Here is a 20,491-nt window from a genome sequence, read left to right on the forward strand (position 1 = left end):
TGAACATGTGAATCAGACAGAGGCCTTAGCTAGATTTAAAGTCTATCCTGGGATCGTCCCGGGGTTGTCCCTGCCTGCTCCCAGGATATCCTGTGTGTCATTTACATGAACAGGGATGACCCCGGGACGATCCCGGGATAAACCTTAGGTCTAGCTAAGGCCTGAGCGAATTAGACTGTGTTGGAAGAACCAATAACTTCTAGCAACTCCTACCCACTCAGTACTAGATGTCTGCATAGAAAGATTGGTATGGCTTTTCAGACTGACAGACAGATAGGCTTGAATGACTGGAGATCTACCAGGACGCTCTCCTCCATGCAGCCACCTGGCTCTCTGTTTAGCAAGAGCTAACACAGGATGGGCAGCTGCTGGGTGGTCAGCTGCAGCAAGAGGATGGAAAGCTCTCAGTGGGCCCCTGCCCACAAGCTTTCCGAGTGCTGCCTGGCCAGCCCTGTTCCAGCTGAGCCGGCCCTGTTGAGTGCTCAGCGATGCGTAAGTGCAGGGCCTCTGGAAAATCAGCAATTCTCCTGGCACACCCTTAGCATGCTGGGGGAATTGCACACTTTCTAGAGGCCCTGGATGTGCACTTTACCTCTCTGCCCCCTAAGCCCACTGGGACCTGAAAGGGCCTCTTAGAGGCCCTTTCAGGTCCCAAAGGGTGAGGGAGAGGGGAGAGGCTGCCATTAGAGTAGAAGGGAAAACCTCTTCCCCTCCCCCACAGCTGATGGGGGGCTTAAAGGCCTTGTTAATAGGGCCTTTAAGGCCCCCATCGGCATGGGGTGGGGTACTAATGCAATTTCCCCAGCCTTGGGGAAATTGAGTATTTCCCCCCAATGTGGTAATAGCAGTATTAAAGGGACCATGGGACGAAAATCCACTGGGCACATTCGCTGGGGCCCAGGAGGGTTGGACGCAGGGGTGTCCAGTGATCTTGCAGGCGCCAGCAGATTTTTGCTCCATCACTACCAGCACCAGAGGCAATTTCCTGGGACATCTCTCCAGCCAGACAGTGCCTGGCTTTGAGAAAGGACCCCCTCAGAGCCAGGCATTTGGGCCTGCAACAGAAACAATAATGACGACAGCAATGGAGGTGGTGTGTGTGTGCGTGATGGAAGAGCCAGATGACGATGGCAAGGGATGGGTGGAGGTGCAAAGATGGCAGCAGGATCTCTTGCGCTTGCAGTGTTCTATAATATTGGAATGTTAAAACTAATGTTGCATTGCTGGGCTCAGCAGTGAACTGTCTGACAGATCCCAGTTTATTGAACTGAATTATCACTGTTTTAGTGGCTTGTTTCCTCTATCTGGGTTAAGAAAGAGAAATGAAAGATTAGGAATTGAGCCAAGTGTAAAATTGTCAGATGAGGCAAATAATGCAGACTAAAAGTAACCATTAATGCAACATTTACTTTCAAGGACAAAAAAATTAATCATCCTTTCCAAGAAGAAAATAAAATGTTACAAAACACATCAAGGGGAAGTGAAGGAAAATAATTACGTTGATGGGAACAGATAACAGATCCAGGGAGAAATAGGCATTGCTTACTTACATCTTTCTTTGAACAGAAATGGCACCGATCCAGTAACCAAAGAAATCCAGGGATCTAAACTCTAGTGACCAACTGCACACTGGCCAATTCTACACCTGCCTTTTTCTCAGGGATCGTCTTGGGATCATCCCTGTGCATGCAAATGACACATAGGGGATCCCGGGAGCTGACAGGGATGAACCCTCCATTTTCCTGGGATAATCCTTTGGTGTAGAAAGGGCCACTGTTTCAGAGGCTACTTTTGAATGATTCCCCCCCCCCCCCATTGAAATGGCAAGGGTGCAGAATAGGGTCAGGGGTGCAGGATAAAAATCACTGCATCAAACAGGCATTGTATTCCTTCCCCCAATCTACTGTATATACACAACACACTTATAAAAAATTTAAAACAAAAAAAAAATCCAAAAAGGAATACGAGAATAAAAATAAACTGTAAAAAGCACAGACAGTTGAAGCTGATAGGGGCAAAATTAGTTTCCACCACTAAACCAGTTTAATTTTCACTTTCTGAACTAACATATAAACTGGAAGGAAGATTGGAGTGAAATGTGTTTGTTTTGCATTTTAATATGAACTGACCTAATTCACACTTTTTAAATTAATGTATCAACTTGAATTCAATTATCCTTTGGCTTTCACAGTTTCATAAATTTTGAGTGTAGTTCCACAATCAAAAAATGCACACAATAATGTATACATTCGAGGAAATTACGGACAGAAGGGCATATATTATAGAAAAAATGCATACAAAAGTGTGTATGAATTTTCATATGTACAAAAATGTGCATCAAGTTTTGCCCAGATTTTACAAAATGCAAATAGGGTAACATAAATTTGTGTTTGAAATGTGTATATTACAGAAATTTGAACAGATTTGTCCAGTGCTAGCAGCTGATAAAATATTCCCAAAAAGGGGGGGTTCACTGAATAAAGGTATCAATTAAGCAGGGAGAAAAGGAGTCCAGAATTTAAGCAATGCCACAGAGAAGGTCTATTTGGGCTTCTCAGTTAGTCTTGTCTCAGCCACCATCAGGATATAAAGAAGAGCCTTCCTAACAGATTATGAAGCAGGGCAGGCTTGTATGGGATGAGACGGTCCTTTAAGTATCTTGGACTCAAGCCATTTTGGGTGTTGGTTCTAGTAATTGCAGCACAGGTACATATTTGCTCGAGCAGGATTTTAATCTATTCCAAGTTTTAGAAGGCAAATATTTCTTACTTTATGATTGCAACTAGTCCTATCTTGGCATTCTGCTTGTGTGCAAAACTAACAAGCAAAGTGGAAGAGAGAGGATAAGGATGCTAGGTCCACACTGGTCACCTTCCATGAGTTGGAAGGATAATTTCTGCAGAGAGGAGCATTTCCTGCATTTATTTATTTATTTACTGCATTTCTATACCGCCCAATAGCTGAAGCTCTCTGGGCCATTCACAAAAGTGTAGGCTTCCTGCACAATAGGGTTTCCTACTGGCCATTCTGAGATGAACGGAATGCTGCCATGAAGAACCTCGGTGGCAGGCCTTCTCTGTGCAGCCCCCGCCCTCTAGAGGACCCTCCCTCGTGTGGTTTGGGAGGCAGAAAACATAACTTCTTTGAAACGCCTCCTGAAGATATACCGTTTTATACAGGCTTTCCCTGGTTTTTAAGGTAGCTGGTTTTATATTGCCTTTTAAACTTTTTAACGTTTTAAATTTATATGTTATATTTTATGGTTTTTAATCGTGCACTGCCCAGAGATCGGCTGATGGGCAGTATAAAAATGTAATAAATAAAACTAAATAAATTTAGAGCCCTCAAATTTGCAGGGTTCTAAATCAAGTGTGGAGCCTCCATGAACACAGAAACTCCCCACTGCAGAGGTTGCCCCTCTAACTCACGGAGAACAACAAAGACAACAATAAAAGGAGGATGAAGCTGGTGCGCTTGTCTCTACTCTTTCCCCTAGCAAGTTGATTCTACACACACGTAAAAGGCTTGCATAGGGCGAACTGTCTGTCTCCTTACAAAACAAAATCTGGATGAGACCTCCATGTCAGGTGTCTGGCCCCCACAGCTGAATGATACCATATGTACATTGATGGTGCTATATAAATAAATAAATAAATAATAATAATAATAATAATAATAATAATAATAATAATAATAATATTGTTCTGCTCACTCCTTACTAAAGGTTGCTAATCTTCTCTATTACCCGTCTTTGCACAAAAAAGGTGCAATAATATTAATAAACTTAGAATACCTATTAACTGTGGAATCAGTATGCATGAGAGGTGAATACGTTCAAAGATTAAATAAAATCTTCCCCAGCTGAAAACATACACCCATTTTAATAATAATTAACATGATTATTTTCCTTTTAAATGATATGTCATCCTGTCTCTTGGCAGAAGACTGCAATTAAAAGTAAAAAGTGCATTAACATTCTTTTCACCTGAAAATAAAAGCAAAAAATTAACATTTCTTTATAATGGGATTATATAGAATCCCATTATATAGAAATGGGATTCTATAAAACACACCTCTTTTGTTCTTAGATTTTATTGCTACCTTTGCTATTTGTTTGAAGTAGAATTTTTGTGAACCGCCCAGAGAGCTTCGGCTATTGGGCGGTATAAAAATTTATTAAATAAATAAATAAATAAATCTCTTTTTAAAAATAAATAAATGTGATATCCATAAAATATGCTAGAATGGTAGTCCTGAAATTTGAATTATATCTGTTCACTCACAGAATCACAAAGCAGCAGCAGCTAGTTTATGTCTGCTTACTTTAAATAAATATGACTGAGCATGGCATATTGTTAACTATTCTGAGATGTGGGAAAAGGAGTAAAGCTGAGTCTCCATATTGCTCTTTATGCCCCTTTTTATGCCAACTGCATGGTCACTTTTGGTTTTGATAGAGAATTTAATAAGTTTTGAATAACCCTAGCAATTAAGCAAGGCCTCAGTGTTTATTCATTTGGAGATTTATTTTCAGCATCCTCTCAAATGCCTCAAAGTAGATAAGAAGTAAAAACAATGAATCAGTATAGAACAAACAATAAAAAGAAATGCAGGGAAAAACAAAGGTGACAATATACCATTTTTTCATTCATAAGACCTTTTAATATATCATTTAAAATGATATATTAGAAGGATACACAGCATTATACGAAAAGGGGTCTACATGTATATTGATTTACATGAGCAGAGTTCCTCCACATGTGATTGTGAAGGAGGTCCGGTAGACTGCTCTGGATAGAAGACATGGGTGATGTAGTGGGAAGGGTAGTTTTAAAAGGATAGTATTATGCACTAAGTGTTAATGACAAAAGGCCTTGCCTAGCCATCTGGAGGGGGGGAGGAAAGATGGGTAGCCTGGCCTTGGCGCCGGGAAGCCGCCTCTTATCTATCAAAGGGCCTTGAGTCATCCCAGAGCCCAAGAGAGGTGTGAAACAGAGGTAGTTGCCAGAGGAGGGGGCCAGGAGGAGGAGAGGAGGAAAAAGAGTATTTAGTTGGGGGGCCCACCTCAATATCCCGTCTTGAAAGTGGAGGAAAGTGGAAAGAGGCCTCGCATGAGTAACTAGTCACAGCTAAGTTTTATTATTTTAAGCTGTTACTGGGTTTTATGTTATGCATGCTTAGATGATATCGCTTTCAGTTATAACCACCCTACTCTTAGTCTGGTTAAACTCTTCTGTCTCAGGTGAGCCTCTTTTTGTTTTATTTTGAGTCCATGCTAAATCCAGTAGGAATCTGTCATACAAAGGGGACCTTCCTTTCATTACAGTGATAATCTAGATAAGTCCTATGTGCATACATGTACCTATTTCCCCTTTCAATGTAACACTAACTGTTTGGCCACTGGGGTATATGGCCAATGAGCACATCAAGTTGGCAGTCATAACTAGCAGGCACAATCCTTCTCCCTGTCACACTGAATGCATGGAAGGGGTGTGGGTTCATCTGTATAGGACTTAAGTTGCTAGGCATTTTATAATGCTGTGGGGTATTACTACATATGGAAGAAAACTGAAGAAATTAACTTCTCTCTTCCCTCAACTGCTGAATCCTGATGGGGTAAGATTTTTGTGTCAAGGAAGTTTAGGGATGTATGAGAAAATTGTTTCAGTTCATTTTGATCAGGATTTACCCAGTTCCCACCTTTGGGACTGAACAGACTTAGATGCAATCTGTAGTTGAAGTCCATACATTTCTGAGCTTGCAATGTGATCTGCGGACTAAAACAACATGCAATCAACAGCATGTGTACATTTGAAAAATGTGGATGAAAAATGCGTACTTTGGGAAAATGAGTAAAAATACAATAGGAGACGAATGTGTACATTTCAAAGATGTGCACAATTGACGTGTACATTTGGAAAAATACACAAGAAGAGATATACGTAGATTTTCATGTGGGGGGGGAAAGAAAACAATGCTCGCAATCTGATATGGACTTGAGTTAGAACGAGCTTGGAGATGGAACTCTGAGAACATTAGCAACTCAAGTTTTGCTGATTCCACACATCCCTAACAAAGGCTAACACCAACAAGAAAAGCGTTAGTCAAATGTATCCAGACCAAATGATTTCTTAATATGCTGCTATATGATAAGTCCAGAACTAAGATGTATTAACAATATGCTGTACCAGCAGGCAATAATATACTGCTCAAGTCTAACATTCCACACTGCACAACTACTTTATTTTTATTATTAATAATAATAATAATAATAATAATAATAATAATAATAATAATTCTATTTTAATTAATTCAATGTTGGGTGGTATAAAAATGCAATATAAATAAATTTATTTGTTATGTATTTTGTCACCAGTCTATTAGCATTTTGTTATCTATCCTCACACCAGGAGGAATCAAGCTATCTTGATTTAGTCTTTGAAACAAAGACTAAACCAGGGGTGGAGAGAATATGTGGTCATCCAGATGTCAATGTCAGGCAGACACAATACTAATGAGGTTAAAGTGGGGATGGGAGGGAAAATTCACACACAAGAGGGAAGGGTAGCCTGCTCCTGATGCTCCTGATGTTTTAACTTAAATAGGCAGCTAATATTATGTCAGCACCATTCCTTATTTCTCACTTATGACTTTGCCTAGACATTTTATCCAAAGCCAATAGCAGACCTGCAAATTGGATGTAGGCTTGTAGCTTTAATTCTGCATATTTAGAAGAAGCCTTCTTAGAGGTCTACATAGTTATAACAGAAAATGTCTCAGAGCACAACAAAAACAGTCTTACCCAATTCTTTTGTTCATTATGTGCTAGCTTGTTGTTTTTATAATTAAATTCATTTTTCAAAAACATTCCACATCTTTTCCCATACAAAGGCAGGCACTCAGTTTGAATACTTTACAGTGCTTGGGGGCTGCATGCTCAGAGTCCCAGCACTGCTAATGAGATTAGAAATCCCAATTATAATAACTAATTGTGTCGATTTGCTACTAGAGTACTCTAGAAGGAAAGCACAAGATAGCAAAAGAAAAAAACCTGGGAATAATAAAATCTGAAATGTTATTATTGTATTTCACAGTAAATAGCATATTGCAATTCCCCTTTCCCTTACCATCCCAGCCCACTTTTTAGTTCTGCGAATAATGATGGTGTGAAAGAAAAAGGCAGCAATCTTGGTCTTATTAATAGGAAATTCAAAAGATTTTCATCTAGATTTGCATATATTAATAGATTCATTCCCCCCACCATATAATATAGTACTATGGTGACATTTTCTCAAAAAGGAATACAAGCCCTTTATCTATATGGACCCTGGAAACAAATGGACTCAGGTAATACATTACAGTTTACCTTGTGTTCTTCCACCTGCCGTTTTAAGTCCTCCAGATCAGGCCCCAAGGGTTCTGATTCTATTCTTTCAGTTCTTTCTTCTGTTTTAGCTAACCAGTCAGACAGTTGACTTAGCTGCTGATTTTGTAAGTCCATTAGAACTCGGTGTAAACTGTAAACAATTAAAAATAATAACAACCGCAGTGAGTTTAAATCAGGCAGATGTAGAATCAGACACACCAGCCCCTTGTGCAACATAAGCAATAAATGCATGTTAATCATACCAGCCCACATTTTGACCAGGAAAACGTTCACAATTAAAGAAACTAAATTAAAGAGAGCAGGCCGAGTTTGGGGAGTTTTGCCTGGATTTCTGGGGACACCCCCCCCCAAAAGATGCTTTATTCCATGGGTCACAATATAACTCCGCCAAACCTATACTGTACTGGAGGGTGCCCTGATGACACAACCACTGCCAAATTTCCCTCTACCAGTACTTTCCTTTCTCACCCTCAGAAATCCATGCTTTATCCTCACCAGCAGCAAGGAAGGGGTGATCTGCATCGTGATTACTGGAGAGGATGCTCTCTACTGCCTCCCCTAGAAATCCTCATGCAGCTCACTGAGATGTGTGTGTGTGTGATCTGTGTGTATCTATGTGTGCAGTCCCTAACTCCAAAGTTAGCATCACATGTGGCCCTACGGTACCAACATTATCCTCTTTCTGGCGTCAGGTTAACACTTTCCTCTTTTCCCAGGCATCTGATGGCATATGATGGGACCTATAATATCAATTATTTTATCAGGTCCCAGTATCTTAATGTAACTATTTTAGCTGTTTTAAATGGTTTTAAAATTTTGCATGTTAAAGATTTTATATTTTTGGGGTTGTGATTTTTCTGAACTCCACAGAGAGTGTTGCCTATTGGACAGTATAGGAATGAAATTACAAGGCTGTGCACCCCTGCGTAATTTCTGTTCTACACCAACAGGAATGGAAACTATCCATAAGAGACAACTATGAGTGGCTATTCATAGGGGAAAGAGATTATTCATCAGTCATCCCGATGCCACACTCAAGAGAAATTGCACGCCGAAGATGTATTGAAGACAGAGAAGCCCTGAAAAGCCCCTATAGCTTTTCCAATCCAAACTGGACTGAAAGAATAGCACCAAAATTGACTAAAAAATAAATAAAACCACCACAAATCAAGTCTAGAAAAACATGAGTGGACAGAAAACATGAGAATGCAATGATTTCTCAACAATATCAACTGCACTTTCCATAAACCCTAATACATTTTTAATCATCACCAGTAGAAACCCAAAAACCATTTATCTTTAAGACCCATTTCTATCACAAGGGATAGAGAAAGTACCCTATTTCTTCGATTCTAAGACTCACTTTTTTTCCATATAAACATCTCTAAAAATGGGGTGCGTCTTAGAATCGCGGGTGTGTCTTAGGTTTTTTTTTCCTGTTGGTGGTACTGAAATTAGTGTGCATCTTACAATCGATGGTGTCTTACAATCAAAGAAATATTACTTTAAAGTATGCACACAAAGTTTTAGTATGATTTTATTTGTGCAAATGTCCAAAGTGTTATATTCTTTATTGAAGAACCAGTTTAGGATGCACTAAAGCCAATAGAAATGCATTTGCTGACGTTACTATTGGAAGGGAACAGGCCTGTTGCTGCAGATGGCAATGAGAAAAATCACTTTTAAAAATGAAAATGACTTAGTTCAAATGAGACACACAAAAGGCATTTCCAAGTCTTGATCTCTGAACAACAGGCTCTGGTATATTTTACTTCCTCTAAACATTTGGCACCAGCAGAATGCTAGTCTCCGTACATAACACCGAAGCAACACTGTGCTTGCCCTGGAGGATTTGCAGATTATGGCCATGACCAGAGAGCCTCTTTTGGGCTTAGTTAGAAAATGTGAAAGGAAATGAACCAAATTGTCCTAAATGTCAAATTCATTTGGAAATGGTATAATTTCACTGTGTTAACTGATTTCCCTGGATATAACAAAGAAGCAAGTCTTTTGAGTTCTGAGAAGGGTAAAATCCAGTTATAGCTTGAATTGCCTGCAATGGCTACAGCTGAATCCTGTGTGAGACAGCTGTGGTATTGCTGTTGAGATCTTTACCACTACTAAAGGGCTAAATCTGTTTACCTCTGTACAAGAGAAATTTGTTTCAGAATTTGACCAGTTTGCACATCGCAGACCCAAACACGGTTTGCAGTCTGAAGTCTGCATGTGTCCAAACTTGCAACATGTTGCATGCAAGAAAAAATGTATTAAAAACGCATACATCTCAGCAATGGGTACAAACATACTTTAGTCAATGGAGGGAAATGCATTCATTTCAAAAAGGTGCACAACTGAGGTAGATCAATCAATCAATCTTTATCTGTACAGCACCATGTACATTGATGGTGCTATATAAATAATAATAATAATAATAATAATAATAATAATAATAATTTACAGTCAACAGACCATTGTTATAGCATATAAGCACAACTGAGGTATACATTTGTCGTGTGTGTGGGGGGGAATCCACAAAATATGCAGAATTTTTCATGTGGACAAAACCTCAAAGCTCTCAATCTGATACTGACACAGGTCAAAAGGAGTTCAAGGTAGAAACCAGAGAACCTCAACGAGCTCAAGTTTTGCTGACTTGCATATCCTTAACCATAGCTAAATTTCCCAGTTTGATTTTACATCACTACTCATGGGATGGGATTGTGAGTGGATGAGGGGAAATAAAGAGACGAGACACATAAATATGGTATTAAATTGGGCCACATTTATTCAATTAAATCTGCAAAGGACTAACTGGGTGCGGGGCTGAACTCAGGCAGGAACTAGCTGAACCGTTATCAGGCGAAAACAGTCCATTCCTGTCAAGTGGCGTCTGCCAGATCGCCACTGACATGACTACCCCTTTGGGGAGGGGCGGCCTTCCTGTGTCACCCCCTCCTGGGCTGTAAAACACCAGGTGGGTGAGGTGAGTTGGCCTCACAGGTAACCCTTATCCTCCCACTGGGGCCGTAAAACCCTCAGCAGGAGGCCCTCAGGGCTCACCTGTCACTGTCATGTTGTCTTAGAATGCACACCATTCCTGAATTCCCTCATTGTGCCCGCCCCCACCAGCCTAACTGAAAATTGTAAACAATTGACATAACAAATCAACAAACCTCCAGATTAGCCTAAAACGCTCCTGTCCTACTTACAGTGTGGATTAGGCAAAAAGACTCCTAGCCTGGCCACTAAAACTAAGAGCCAAAAATTCCTACTCAGCCCCTAAAAGGATGACGAGCAGAAGCCCACATTGCATCCATAGAGGCAGCCGTGATCTGAAGAGGCTGTGGGCAGGGCCCCAAGGACTAATATAAACTTGTAGAACCCTCCCACAGCTGGTGGCACCACCTTGCCTCCACCAATGGGGGCAAGCTGAGTGTCCTATTCCCCCCCCCAACACAATGGGCAACTCCTTGGCTAGGCAAGCCAGACGTGTGGGGTGGCATTTATGATTAGAATATGGAATATATTGGTTCAGTTCCATCTCCCACTTCTTCCCTATCCCAACAACAACAAAAATGTACAGGTTGAATCTGGAGAACCTCCTGCATTTGGAAATAGGCTGTAAATTCTTCTCCTACTCAGATTTTAATGTGAGCAGGGAAAGAACAGAGAAGTTCCTAATGCTCACCTCTTTGTTGAGGTGACTGCTGCAAGCTCATAAAGCTCAGCGCCAATGAAAAAATAACAACCTTCATTTTCACATAGCTAGTGTACATAGTTTGTGAAAAGGCTTCTGGTTTTCAGGATCTCAGCCTGGTGGTGTCTTGCTGTGTTGCATAAGGACATTTATTCAGCCCCAGCTGAGCAATACCGATTGCTGTTGCTGCTCTGTGAACAGCTTTCTATGCTGGTGAAGAAAAATGGGTGTTGCAGTGCACTCCTGCTTGAAAGCTCAGCACAGCATCCTATGCTCATCTGCCACTGTCACCTCATTGAAGAATAATTTCTTAGCAAATCAGCAGCTGTGATAATTTCTGCATCAATGCTTTTTTCATAATTAGGGAAATGCACAAAGACTCAAGAGTATAACATTTTAAGCATGTTTTAAAGGAAGGCTATTAGATATTTAAAATAGGTTAAATAAACATTCCTCCTGGCAGCCACTAGCTAACTAACAACCGGATAGTATGGAGAAATACAATTTCTTAAATCAATTGATTTTAATGGCCTTAGGCATGCCTAATTCTGCAAAGAATCAGGCTGCTGGCAAACACTCCTGAATATTTGGAGTCGAACACAGATTTGAACCTGGGTTAGACTGCATCCACAGATGTGATGACTACCAGTCACTAAATGCCACACACAACTTCAACGCACATACACACACAGTTTATGAGATAATCTGCCACATTAGAGGGAGCAGCAAAAAGATGATGAGAAAGGAATGGGACCCCTATATGAGCCAGTGTGGTGTAGTGCTTAGAGTATTGGACTGGGAGTCTGGAGATCCGGGTTCTAGCCCCCACTTGGCCATGAAGTTTGACTTTGGGCCAGTCACAGGGCATGTCTACACTATAGGGTGTAGAGGGAGGGGGGAGGATCGCAGACTTACCGGCTTCCGGGATCCTCCCCCAGAGTCTTGGTGGCCATGTGACGTCCCAGAAGGATGTTGCATTCACCATTCCCCCTCCCCCGAAGAGGGAGAATGAGCATAGTTGCACTCCTCCACAAAAAAGGTAAAAAATAAATTTTAACACTCTCCCTGAAGCCACTCCCCACCCCTGATGGGCATGGACTGCCCCGTGCAGCTCAGTACCCATTTTACAGTCCCTACTACACACAGGGATGATAGGAGGACCTGGGAGCAGTGGCCACATGGGACCGTGGGAAAAACGGGTTTTCCGCAGTTCGCTGTATCCCAGGGAAAGTCCTTGGTCATCCTGGGTTGCCCCCAGGATCCCCTCTGCATCATTTGGATGCACAGGGATGCTACCCCGGGATATAGGGCTGGTGTAGACATGTTCACAGACTCTCATTCTAACCTACGTTAAAGGGGTGTTGCTGTGAGGATAAAAGGAGAGGAGGAGGATTATGTATGCCACCTTGAGGAAAAAAGGAGTGATATAAATCTAATAAATAAATTTTTAAAAATGTGAAATAAAAATTACTTTAGCTGATAGAGAACCAAAAAGCAATATATATGTGGAAGTTCAGTGTTACCAATTCTAGAGTATTGTGTGTAACTTCTCTCCATTCTTGCCAGGGATGGAAAGAACAGAATGTCACAAACAAAGTATTTTGCTTTGGTTTACTAGAATTTGAGATTTATTTATTTTTTACATTGAAAGGTAAAAGCTTCACAAAAATGCCTTAAACGAGTCTTCTGAGACTGGATCCACACCATGTACACTGTGCTGGTATATGAATGTTGTACATATGTGGACTTTTACAACAATGCAATAAGGATTGCATTGATGACAACAATGCAATAAGGAACGCCATGCCTAATTTCTTAATACTAATTGTTCACATGTGGCCAGTTGCAATTGTCAGAGAGCATGGCTGCTAACTCCCTACTTGGGTACTTTAGGCTGATTCTTACCACTGTCTGGGCAATTTTTTGGTTTTGGCACAGATTCCTGATCAATTATAGAGTTGTGTACATTTTCCCTTCTTCTCTGCAATGCTTTATTCTCATCAAATTGGGTAAAACGCAGTTTGTAGGATGAAAGAACAAGGTGGTGGACAGAATTCTTCTAATTACTACATCAAGCTGGTTAAGCTAAGGGTAAGGGAGATATTTGGCAGGGCAATGTGGGCTAGGGAAGAAAGAGGAAAATGTTTGAAAAGTGCCTTCTGGGATCTCTAAGGGATGTGGGAGGAGGACTTTTGCATAACCCACTGTGCAGTAGTGGCTTGGAGCTTGGTGTGAAAGACCATGGGACCTGATTACTCACAAGTGACAAAGAGTTTAGTGTGAGGGAGCCTGCATTTAGTAAACTCCTACCCCCACCCCAAACAATCCTCAGGAATATTCCTGTGAGGAAACTGAACTGGATGGCTAACTCTACTTCCAGATGTGAGTCAAGGTAGGGCTGCCTGAAAATGTAGGAAGTGGCCATAATGGCCCCTACTTTCCTCTAAGTAGGTTGAAATTCAGAAGGAATTAAAATAATATTGTGATAATTTGGGCAATGTTAGCACCCTCACCACATGTAAATTGTAACACCTTTATATCTAGCATTCGTCTCCTGACTTCCTTTTGCAACAGAGGGAAAATAAAAAGTGTCCTTACTCAGTTGTTTTATGGTGCTGTCCTTGGTGACATTTTACAATACATGGAAATGATTGGTTCCTGTGCTTAGTGCTTATACACAACTAGGTGACCAAAGGCAGAAATCCAACAATTTGCACAGGAATTCCAAACAACTACTATGCACTTGGTAGTCAAGATAATTGGCTCCTAGTCAAAGTACATCTCTTACTCACGCTCACACATAAGTATCACTCCATCTCTCCCTTTCAGAAATGTAAATGTATTCTGTGATGTGGATTCAGAACAAATGAACAATCTGCCAGATAGTTTAGGGCAGCTCTTTATTGACAATGAAAATTATGGTTGGAAGTGATTTTATTTCTGAAACTAAATTTATTTCAGTTGTTCTTTTCTCTGATGTCTTTCTCTACCCTTTCACGTATTTATCTGGCTACTGGTTTTACACAGGTTTCAATATTGAAATATAATTTCAGGACATTGATTTTTCTTAATTCCCCAATGCAAAATACATTTCTCCAAAACTAACCTTTTTGTTTAATTTGTCATGCCAAGATATTTTACAAAATTCAATTTTAAGGCGTTTATGTCTTTCTTCTGTTGCCACTGATGCTATGAGTCACATACGGTCAACATATTGGTATCTATTCATGAGCAAGTTAACTAGTGGAGGTCAATTTTAAATCAATAACACTGAAAGTTAAGGACACACAGAACAATTCTAAGTGTGACCAAAGAGAAGCAGAGCAATAGATCTGCCAGAACATCTCCTGCTTGCACCATCCGGGACATGTCCTTCAATCTGATGGATATATGCATTCACAATTTCCACCCTCACACTGTTATTATTATAATTATTTATTTATATAGCACCATCAATGTACATGGTGCTGTACAGAGTAAAACAGTAAATAGCAAGGCCCTGCCGCATAGGCTTACAATCTAATAAAATCATAGTAAAACAATAAGGAGGGGAAGAGAATGCCAACAGGCACAGGGTAGGGTAAGCAGGCACAGGGTAGGGTAAAACTAACAGTATAAAGTCCGCACAACATCAAGTTTTAAAAGCTTTAGGAAAAAGAAAAGTTTTTAGTTGAGCTTTAAAAGCTGTGATTGAACTTGTAGTTCTCAAATGTTCTGGAAGAGCGTTCCAGGCGTAAGGGGCAGCAGAAGAAAATGGACGAAGCCGAGCAAGGGAAGTAGAGTCCCTTGGGCAGGCGAGAAACATGGCATCAGAGGAGCGAAGAGCACGAGCGGGGCAATAGTGTGAGATGAGAGAGGAGAGATAGGAAGGAGCTAGACCGTGAAAAGCTTTGAAGGTTAACAGGAGAAGTTTATATTGGATTCTGAAGTGAATTGGAAGCCAATGAAGAGATTTCAGAAGCGGAGTAACATGGTCAGAGCGGCGAGCCAAGAAGATGATCTTTGCGGCAGAGTGGTGAACAGAAACCAACGGACTGATGTGAGAAGAAGGAAGGCCAGAGAGAAGAAGGTTGCAGTAGTCCAACCGTGAAATAACCAGCGCATGAACAAGCGTCTTGGCAGAAGAGACAGACAAAAATGATTGAATCCTGGCAATATTATACAGGAAAAAAACGACAAGATTTAGCTACTGCCTCAATATGAGGAATAAAGGAGAGCGAGGAGTCAAATATAAAGCCAAGGCTACGAGCTTCCTTGACCGGAGTAAGCGTAACATCATTGACAGTAAGAGAGAATGAGAGATGAGGAGAAGGTTTAGGAGGAAAAACAAGCAATTCAGTCTTTGCCATATTAAGTTTCAAACGACGATGAAGCAGCCAAGCTGAGATATCTGAAAGACATGCCGACATACGATCGTGAACATCAGGAGAAAGTTCCGGAGATGACAGATATAGTTGTGTATCATCGGCGTACAGATGATATTGGAGGCCATGAGATTGAATAAGTTTGCCCAAGGGCAACATGTATAAGGAAAACAACAACGGGCCAAGCACTGAGCCTTGCGGAACCCCTACTGAAAGGGGAAAGGAGGAAGACGAGCTGCCATTAGCCAACACGCTGAAAGAGCGACCCGCTAGAGTCTGCACTCTAGCTGAAAGAGCGACCCGCTGCACTCGAGGAGAGATGGGGGATGAGCTATGACAGCTCCAGGGCTGGTGTAGCTTATGGACTCAGATCAGACCTTCTGCAGAAATGGAATTGCTTTTGAAACAGCTGATCCAAAGCTAGCTCCTCTCCACCCCACCCCAAATGTCCTGTTTCAGGGCTTTTCTCCAGTGGTAGCTTTCTGCCTGCCTAGGCACAGCGGAGGTGCTCCTTGACTGAGAACCAACAGTGCATGATCTCCAGCCATCAACATCAGAGAATCAGAATTGCACCCACACATATTTATTTTTGGATTATTTTGGTTTTGGAGTATTACTGTGTTGAGGAATAAAAATAGAAAATTAACGGATAACCTTTCCTTCTAATAATGGTGGTTAATAAACTTTCAGTTACAAATTGTCCAGACTGAGGAAAGGCAGCAAATCTGGAAGTATTAGATCACCCAGTGGCACCAGATTCACCCTCTGGTGTCACATTACATTCCAATTGAAGAGAATTATAGGCTTTGGTATGAATGTCACAGCTGGAACTATATACAATTCCCTCCTATGACCAGCTGCCATGGTAGCACAGGGAACCAATGTCTCCAGTTCAAGGCTGACAATTCCTGATACATTTTTGTTCTTTAGAAGACCAGGTAATACTGCTTTCCCATTTATTTGTGTGTTTGTTTTTTGGTTTGTTTTCTGTTTTGCTTTCATTAAAATAATACGACAAACTTCGTAGTGCTTACCTTTATAGATTCTTCTGGTCACGCAAAGTAATCTTATTTTTGTAGGATTCTTTTTTTAATCAAAATAATTATAGTTTACTCAAGGAGAAGAAAATAATATACTATTACATTGTCCTGCAGCATTTATTTATTTCAAGGGCAAAACTGATTATCTCAGCAGCATTCATACTGTTGAGAACTTGTCATTCAAAGCAACTGATGCACATTGAAGAAGAAAAAAACCCTAACCTTCCGTATATGTTGAACTTCACTACCAAAAAAAGACTTTGGGGAGTAGTGGTGGAGTGCACAATATTTCAATAAATGCAACGAAGGAAAAACAAACCAAGAAAGCCAGAACTAAAACACACACATCACAATCTAAAAAACAACAAAATCAAAAGCCTACATGAAAAGAAATGTGTTCAAATATTAGCGGAATATAGAAGAGAAGAAAGAAAGTCTAACCTATCAGGGCAGGAAGTACTGTATATGGGGTACTGTATGTTGCCACTGACACTGGGCCTGTTCAGACAACATGCTAAACCACGGTTAGGCCACTAACCCTTTTGCAACATGTGATTAGTGAGTGGGTTTAAACCATGGTTATGTAGCCACCATGGTTAGGAATGGTTCACCTAATATGTTAAGCCATGGTTCACATGACACACTAAGCTGTAACGTTTAGTTTAAAATACTTAACCACAGTGTCCTAGCATGTTGTCTGAACAGGGCCTTTATGTCAGAAAGCAATGGTATGTGCAAGAGAGTGCCAGATTCATGTGAAAGAGGGTGGTTCTTAGTCTGAAAGGAATTGAACATAAGATGGTCAATATTAGAATGCTTTAATATAAATCTTCGATGTGGCCCACTGAGAATTTAGTGTGTAATTCTGATTCCCTCTTTTTTTAAAGGATACCAGAGAACTAGAAAAGGTACACAGACCAAAATACTTTTGGATTTATTATTTTACCTCACTTTTCTGTCTTTGGACACAAGAAGTGTTTTACAATACTAAAAATAATATAAATATTAATCACCATAAAGCAATCTGTTATCTGAGAAAACCTAACAAAAAAGATTAACATGGATGTCAACTCTGAAGCAAGTCCCACTGAGTCTAATGAGACTTATTCCCAGTTAAGTAAACATAGGATTGCAGTCTAAAGCACTTGGGGCATTTTAGTTTAGAAAGAGGAGATGAGATAGAGGGAAATACATTTTATAGAAATGTTCTCTCTCCCTCTCCTGTAATACTAGAACTCAGAATCATGTAATAAAATTGATCTGCAATAAATTCAGAAAAAGCAATGCAAAGTACTTCTTCAAACAATGTATATTTGATTTATGGATTTCACTGCCAGATGATTTGGTGATGACTACTTTTTTCTATGGCTTTAAAAAGAGTTTGACAGATCTGTGGAGTACAGATCCTTGAATAGCTATAGGCCATGTCAGCTAACTGGAACCTGTATCAGAAGCAGTATGCTACTAGCCATTAGCTGATGAGAGAAGGCAACCCCAGGAGAGGGTTCTTACTTTCATGCCCAGTTTGAGGGCTTTCTAGAGCCATCTAGTTGGAAACAGAATACTGCCCAAAATATAGTCTGATCCAGCAGAAATCTTCTTGTTTACAAAATAAACAATCCATTTAAAGAACTCAATTCTGACTAGGGATGTGGAAACATATTTAATTCAGTGAATTTCTGTGACCGTGTGAATTTGGAAAATGAAGAGTTAGGAAACTATATGGATTCTCCTGATGAAATATAAACTTGGCACATCCAAATCTATCCAAAGATGGCTAACTTTCAAGGAAAGTAAAAGACAGAGGAAAGAAATGGTGGTTCAACTGCTTAATGAGGATGGCAAATTGATAACAGATGACAACGAAAAGGCTGAAGTGCTCAATTCCTACTTTGCCTCAGTCTTCTCCCAAAAGCGGGTCTATGACCTCCCTGGAAAAAGTGAAGCAAAAGTTGAGTGGGCAGGATTGCAGTTTGAGATTGATAAACAAATGGTCAAAGAACACCAAATTTCCTTGAATGACTTCAAATCTCCAGGGCCCGATGAACTGCATCCTAGAATAATGAAGAAGCTAGCGGAAGAACTCTCAGAACCTTTGTCTATTATCTTTGCAAAATCATGGAAGACGGGTGAGGTGCCGGACAACTGGAGGAGGGCTAACGTTGTCCTATCTTCAAAAAGGGCAAAAAGGAGGAACCTGGGAACTACAGACCAGTTAGTCTGACGTCCATCCCTGGGAAAATTCTGGAACAGATTATAAAGAAGTCAATCTGTAAACACCTTGAAATCAATGCAGTGATTCCTAGAAGCCAACATGGGTTTGTCAGGAACAAATCCTGTCAGACTAATTTGATCGCATTTTTTGATCAGGTAACCTCCCTTGTGGACCGTGGGAATACTGTGGACGTCATATATCTTGACTTCAGCTAAGCTTTTGACAAAGTGCCCCATGATATTCTGATTAACAAACTAGTTAAAAGTGGTCTAGATGGAACAACTATTAGGTGGATTCACAGTTGGCTACAGAATTGGACTCAAAGAGTACATATCAATGGAACCTTCTCAAACTGGGGAGAGGCAACGAGTGGGGTACCGCAGGGCTCAGTCCTGGGCCCAGTGCTCTTCAACATCTTTATTAATGATTTGGATGAGGAGTTGCAGGGAACGCTGATCAAATTTGCAGATGACACAAAATTGGGTGGGATAGCTAATACCCTGGAAGACAGAAACAAACTTCAAAGTGATCTTGATAGGCTGGAGTGCTGGGCTGAAAATAACAGAATGAAATTTAATAGGGATAAATGCCAAGTTCTACATTTAGGAAATAGAAACCAAATGCACAGTTACAAGATGGGGGATATTTGGCTCAGCAATACTACAAACGAGAAGGATCTTGGAATTGTTGTAGATCACAAGCTGAATATGAGCCAACAGTGTGATATGGCTGCAAGAAAGGCAAATGCTATTTTGGGCTGCATTAATAGAAGTATAGCTTCCAAATCACTTGAGGTAAATTCGGCCCTGGTTAGGCCTCATCTAGAGTATTGTGTCCAGTTCTGGGCTCCACAATTCAAGAAGGATGCAGACAAGCTGGAGCGTGTTCAGAGAAGGGCAACCAGGATGATCAGGGGTCTGGAAACAAAGCCCTATGAAGAGAGACTGAAAGAACTGGACATGTTTAGCCTGGAGAAGAGAAGATTGAGGGGAGACATGACAGCACTCTTCAAATACTTAAAAGGTTGTCACACAGAGGAGGGCCAGGATCTCTTCTCGATCCTCCCAGAGTGCAGGACATGGAATAACGGGCTCAAGTTAAAGGAAGCCAGATTCCAGCTGGACATCAGGAAAAACTTCCTGACTGTTAGAGCAGTACAAAAATGGAATCAGTTACCTAGGAAGGTTGTGGGCTCTCCCACACTAGAGGCATTCAAGAGGCAGCTGGACAAGCATCTGTCGGGGATGCTTTAGGGTGGATTCCTGCATTGAGCAGGGGGTTGGACTCGATGACCTTGTAAGCCCCTTCCGGCTCTGCTATTCTATGATTCTATGATTCTGTGAAAGGATGATATGCCTTCTAAACACACTTCTTTTGTTATAAAATCCTTAATGTTAATTTCCTCATGGACACTGATTTTTTTTTAAGGTAACAATATTTCAAATATATTCACACAACACATGCATATATCCTTAGTATGCAACGATAACTGTTCCATTTAAGCTGGCAGTATTTTTCATCAATCTGTGCAATCCTGAAATGACTTAAACACAATGGAAACAATAGAATAAGCACGGCTTTCATTTTTCAAAAACAAATGTAATGTTTCCTTAACAAAAGGTAAGGTGATCACCAAATTGTAGTTTTGGACGAAAAGAAGGAAATTGTACACCCACTTCAAATGATATAATTGGTTTCTTTCTTTTAGAAAGAAACCAACAAATATATGACTAGTTCTCACAGCTCTCATGGAAGCCCTATTAATCTAGCTCTACCATGAAGGATAAT

General features: G+C 40.5%; 1 protein-coding gene across 4 annotated transcripts in view; it reads right to left on the reverse strand.

The window, feature by feature from the left end:
* DMD (dystrophin) overlaps positions 1–20,491 on the reverse strand; it is a 1,279,927-nt gene that overhangs the window by 790,854 nt on the left and 468,582 nt on the right. For all 4 annotated transcript variants that reach the window (XM_063126497.1, XM_063126496.1, XM_063126495.1 and 1 more), the window contains exon 12: positions 7,367–7,517. In XM_063126497.1, the coding sequence (XP_062982567.1) occupies positions 7,367–7,517 (151 nt within the window). The remainder of the gene's footprint in view (positions 1–7,366; positions 7,518–20,491) is intronic.

The sequence above is a fragment of the Elgaria multicarinata genome, chromosome 5 (assembly GCF_023053635.1).
Source record: "Elgaria multicarinata webbii isolate HBS135686 ecotype San Diego chromosome 5, rElgMul1.1.pri, whole genome shotgun sequence".
NCBI classification, from domain to species: Eukaryota; Metazoa; Chordata; class Lepidosauria; order Squamata; family Anguidae; genus Elgaria; species Elgaria multicarinata.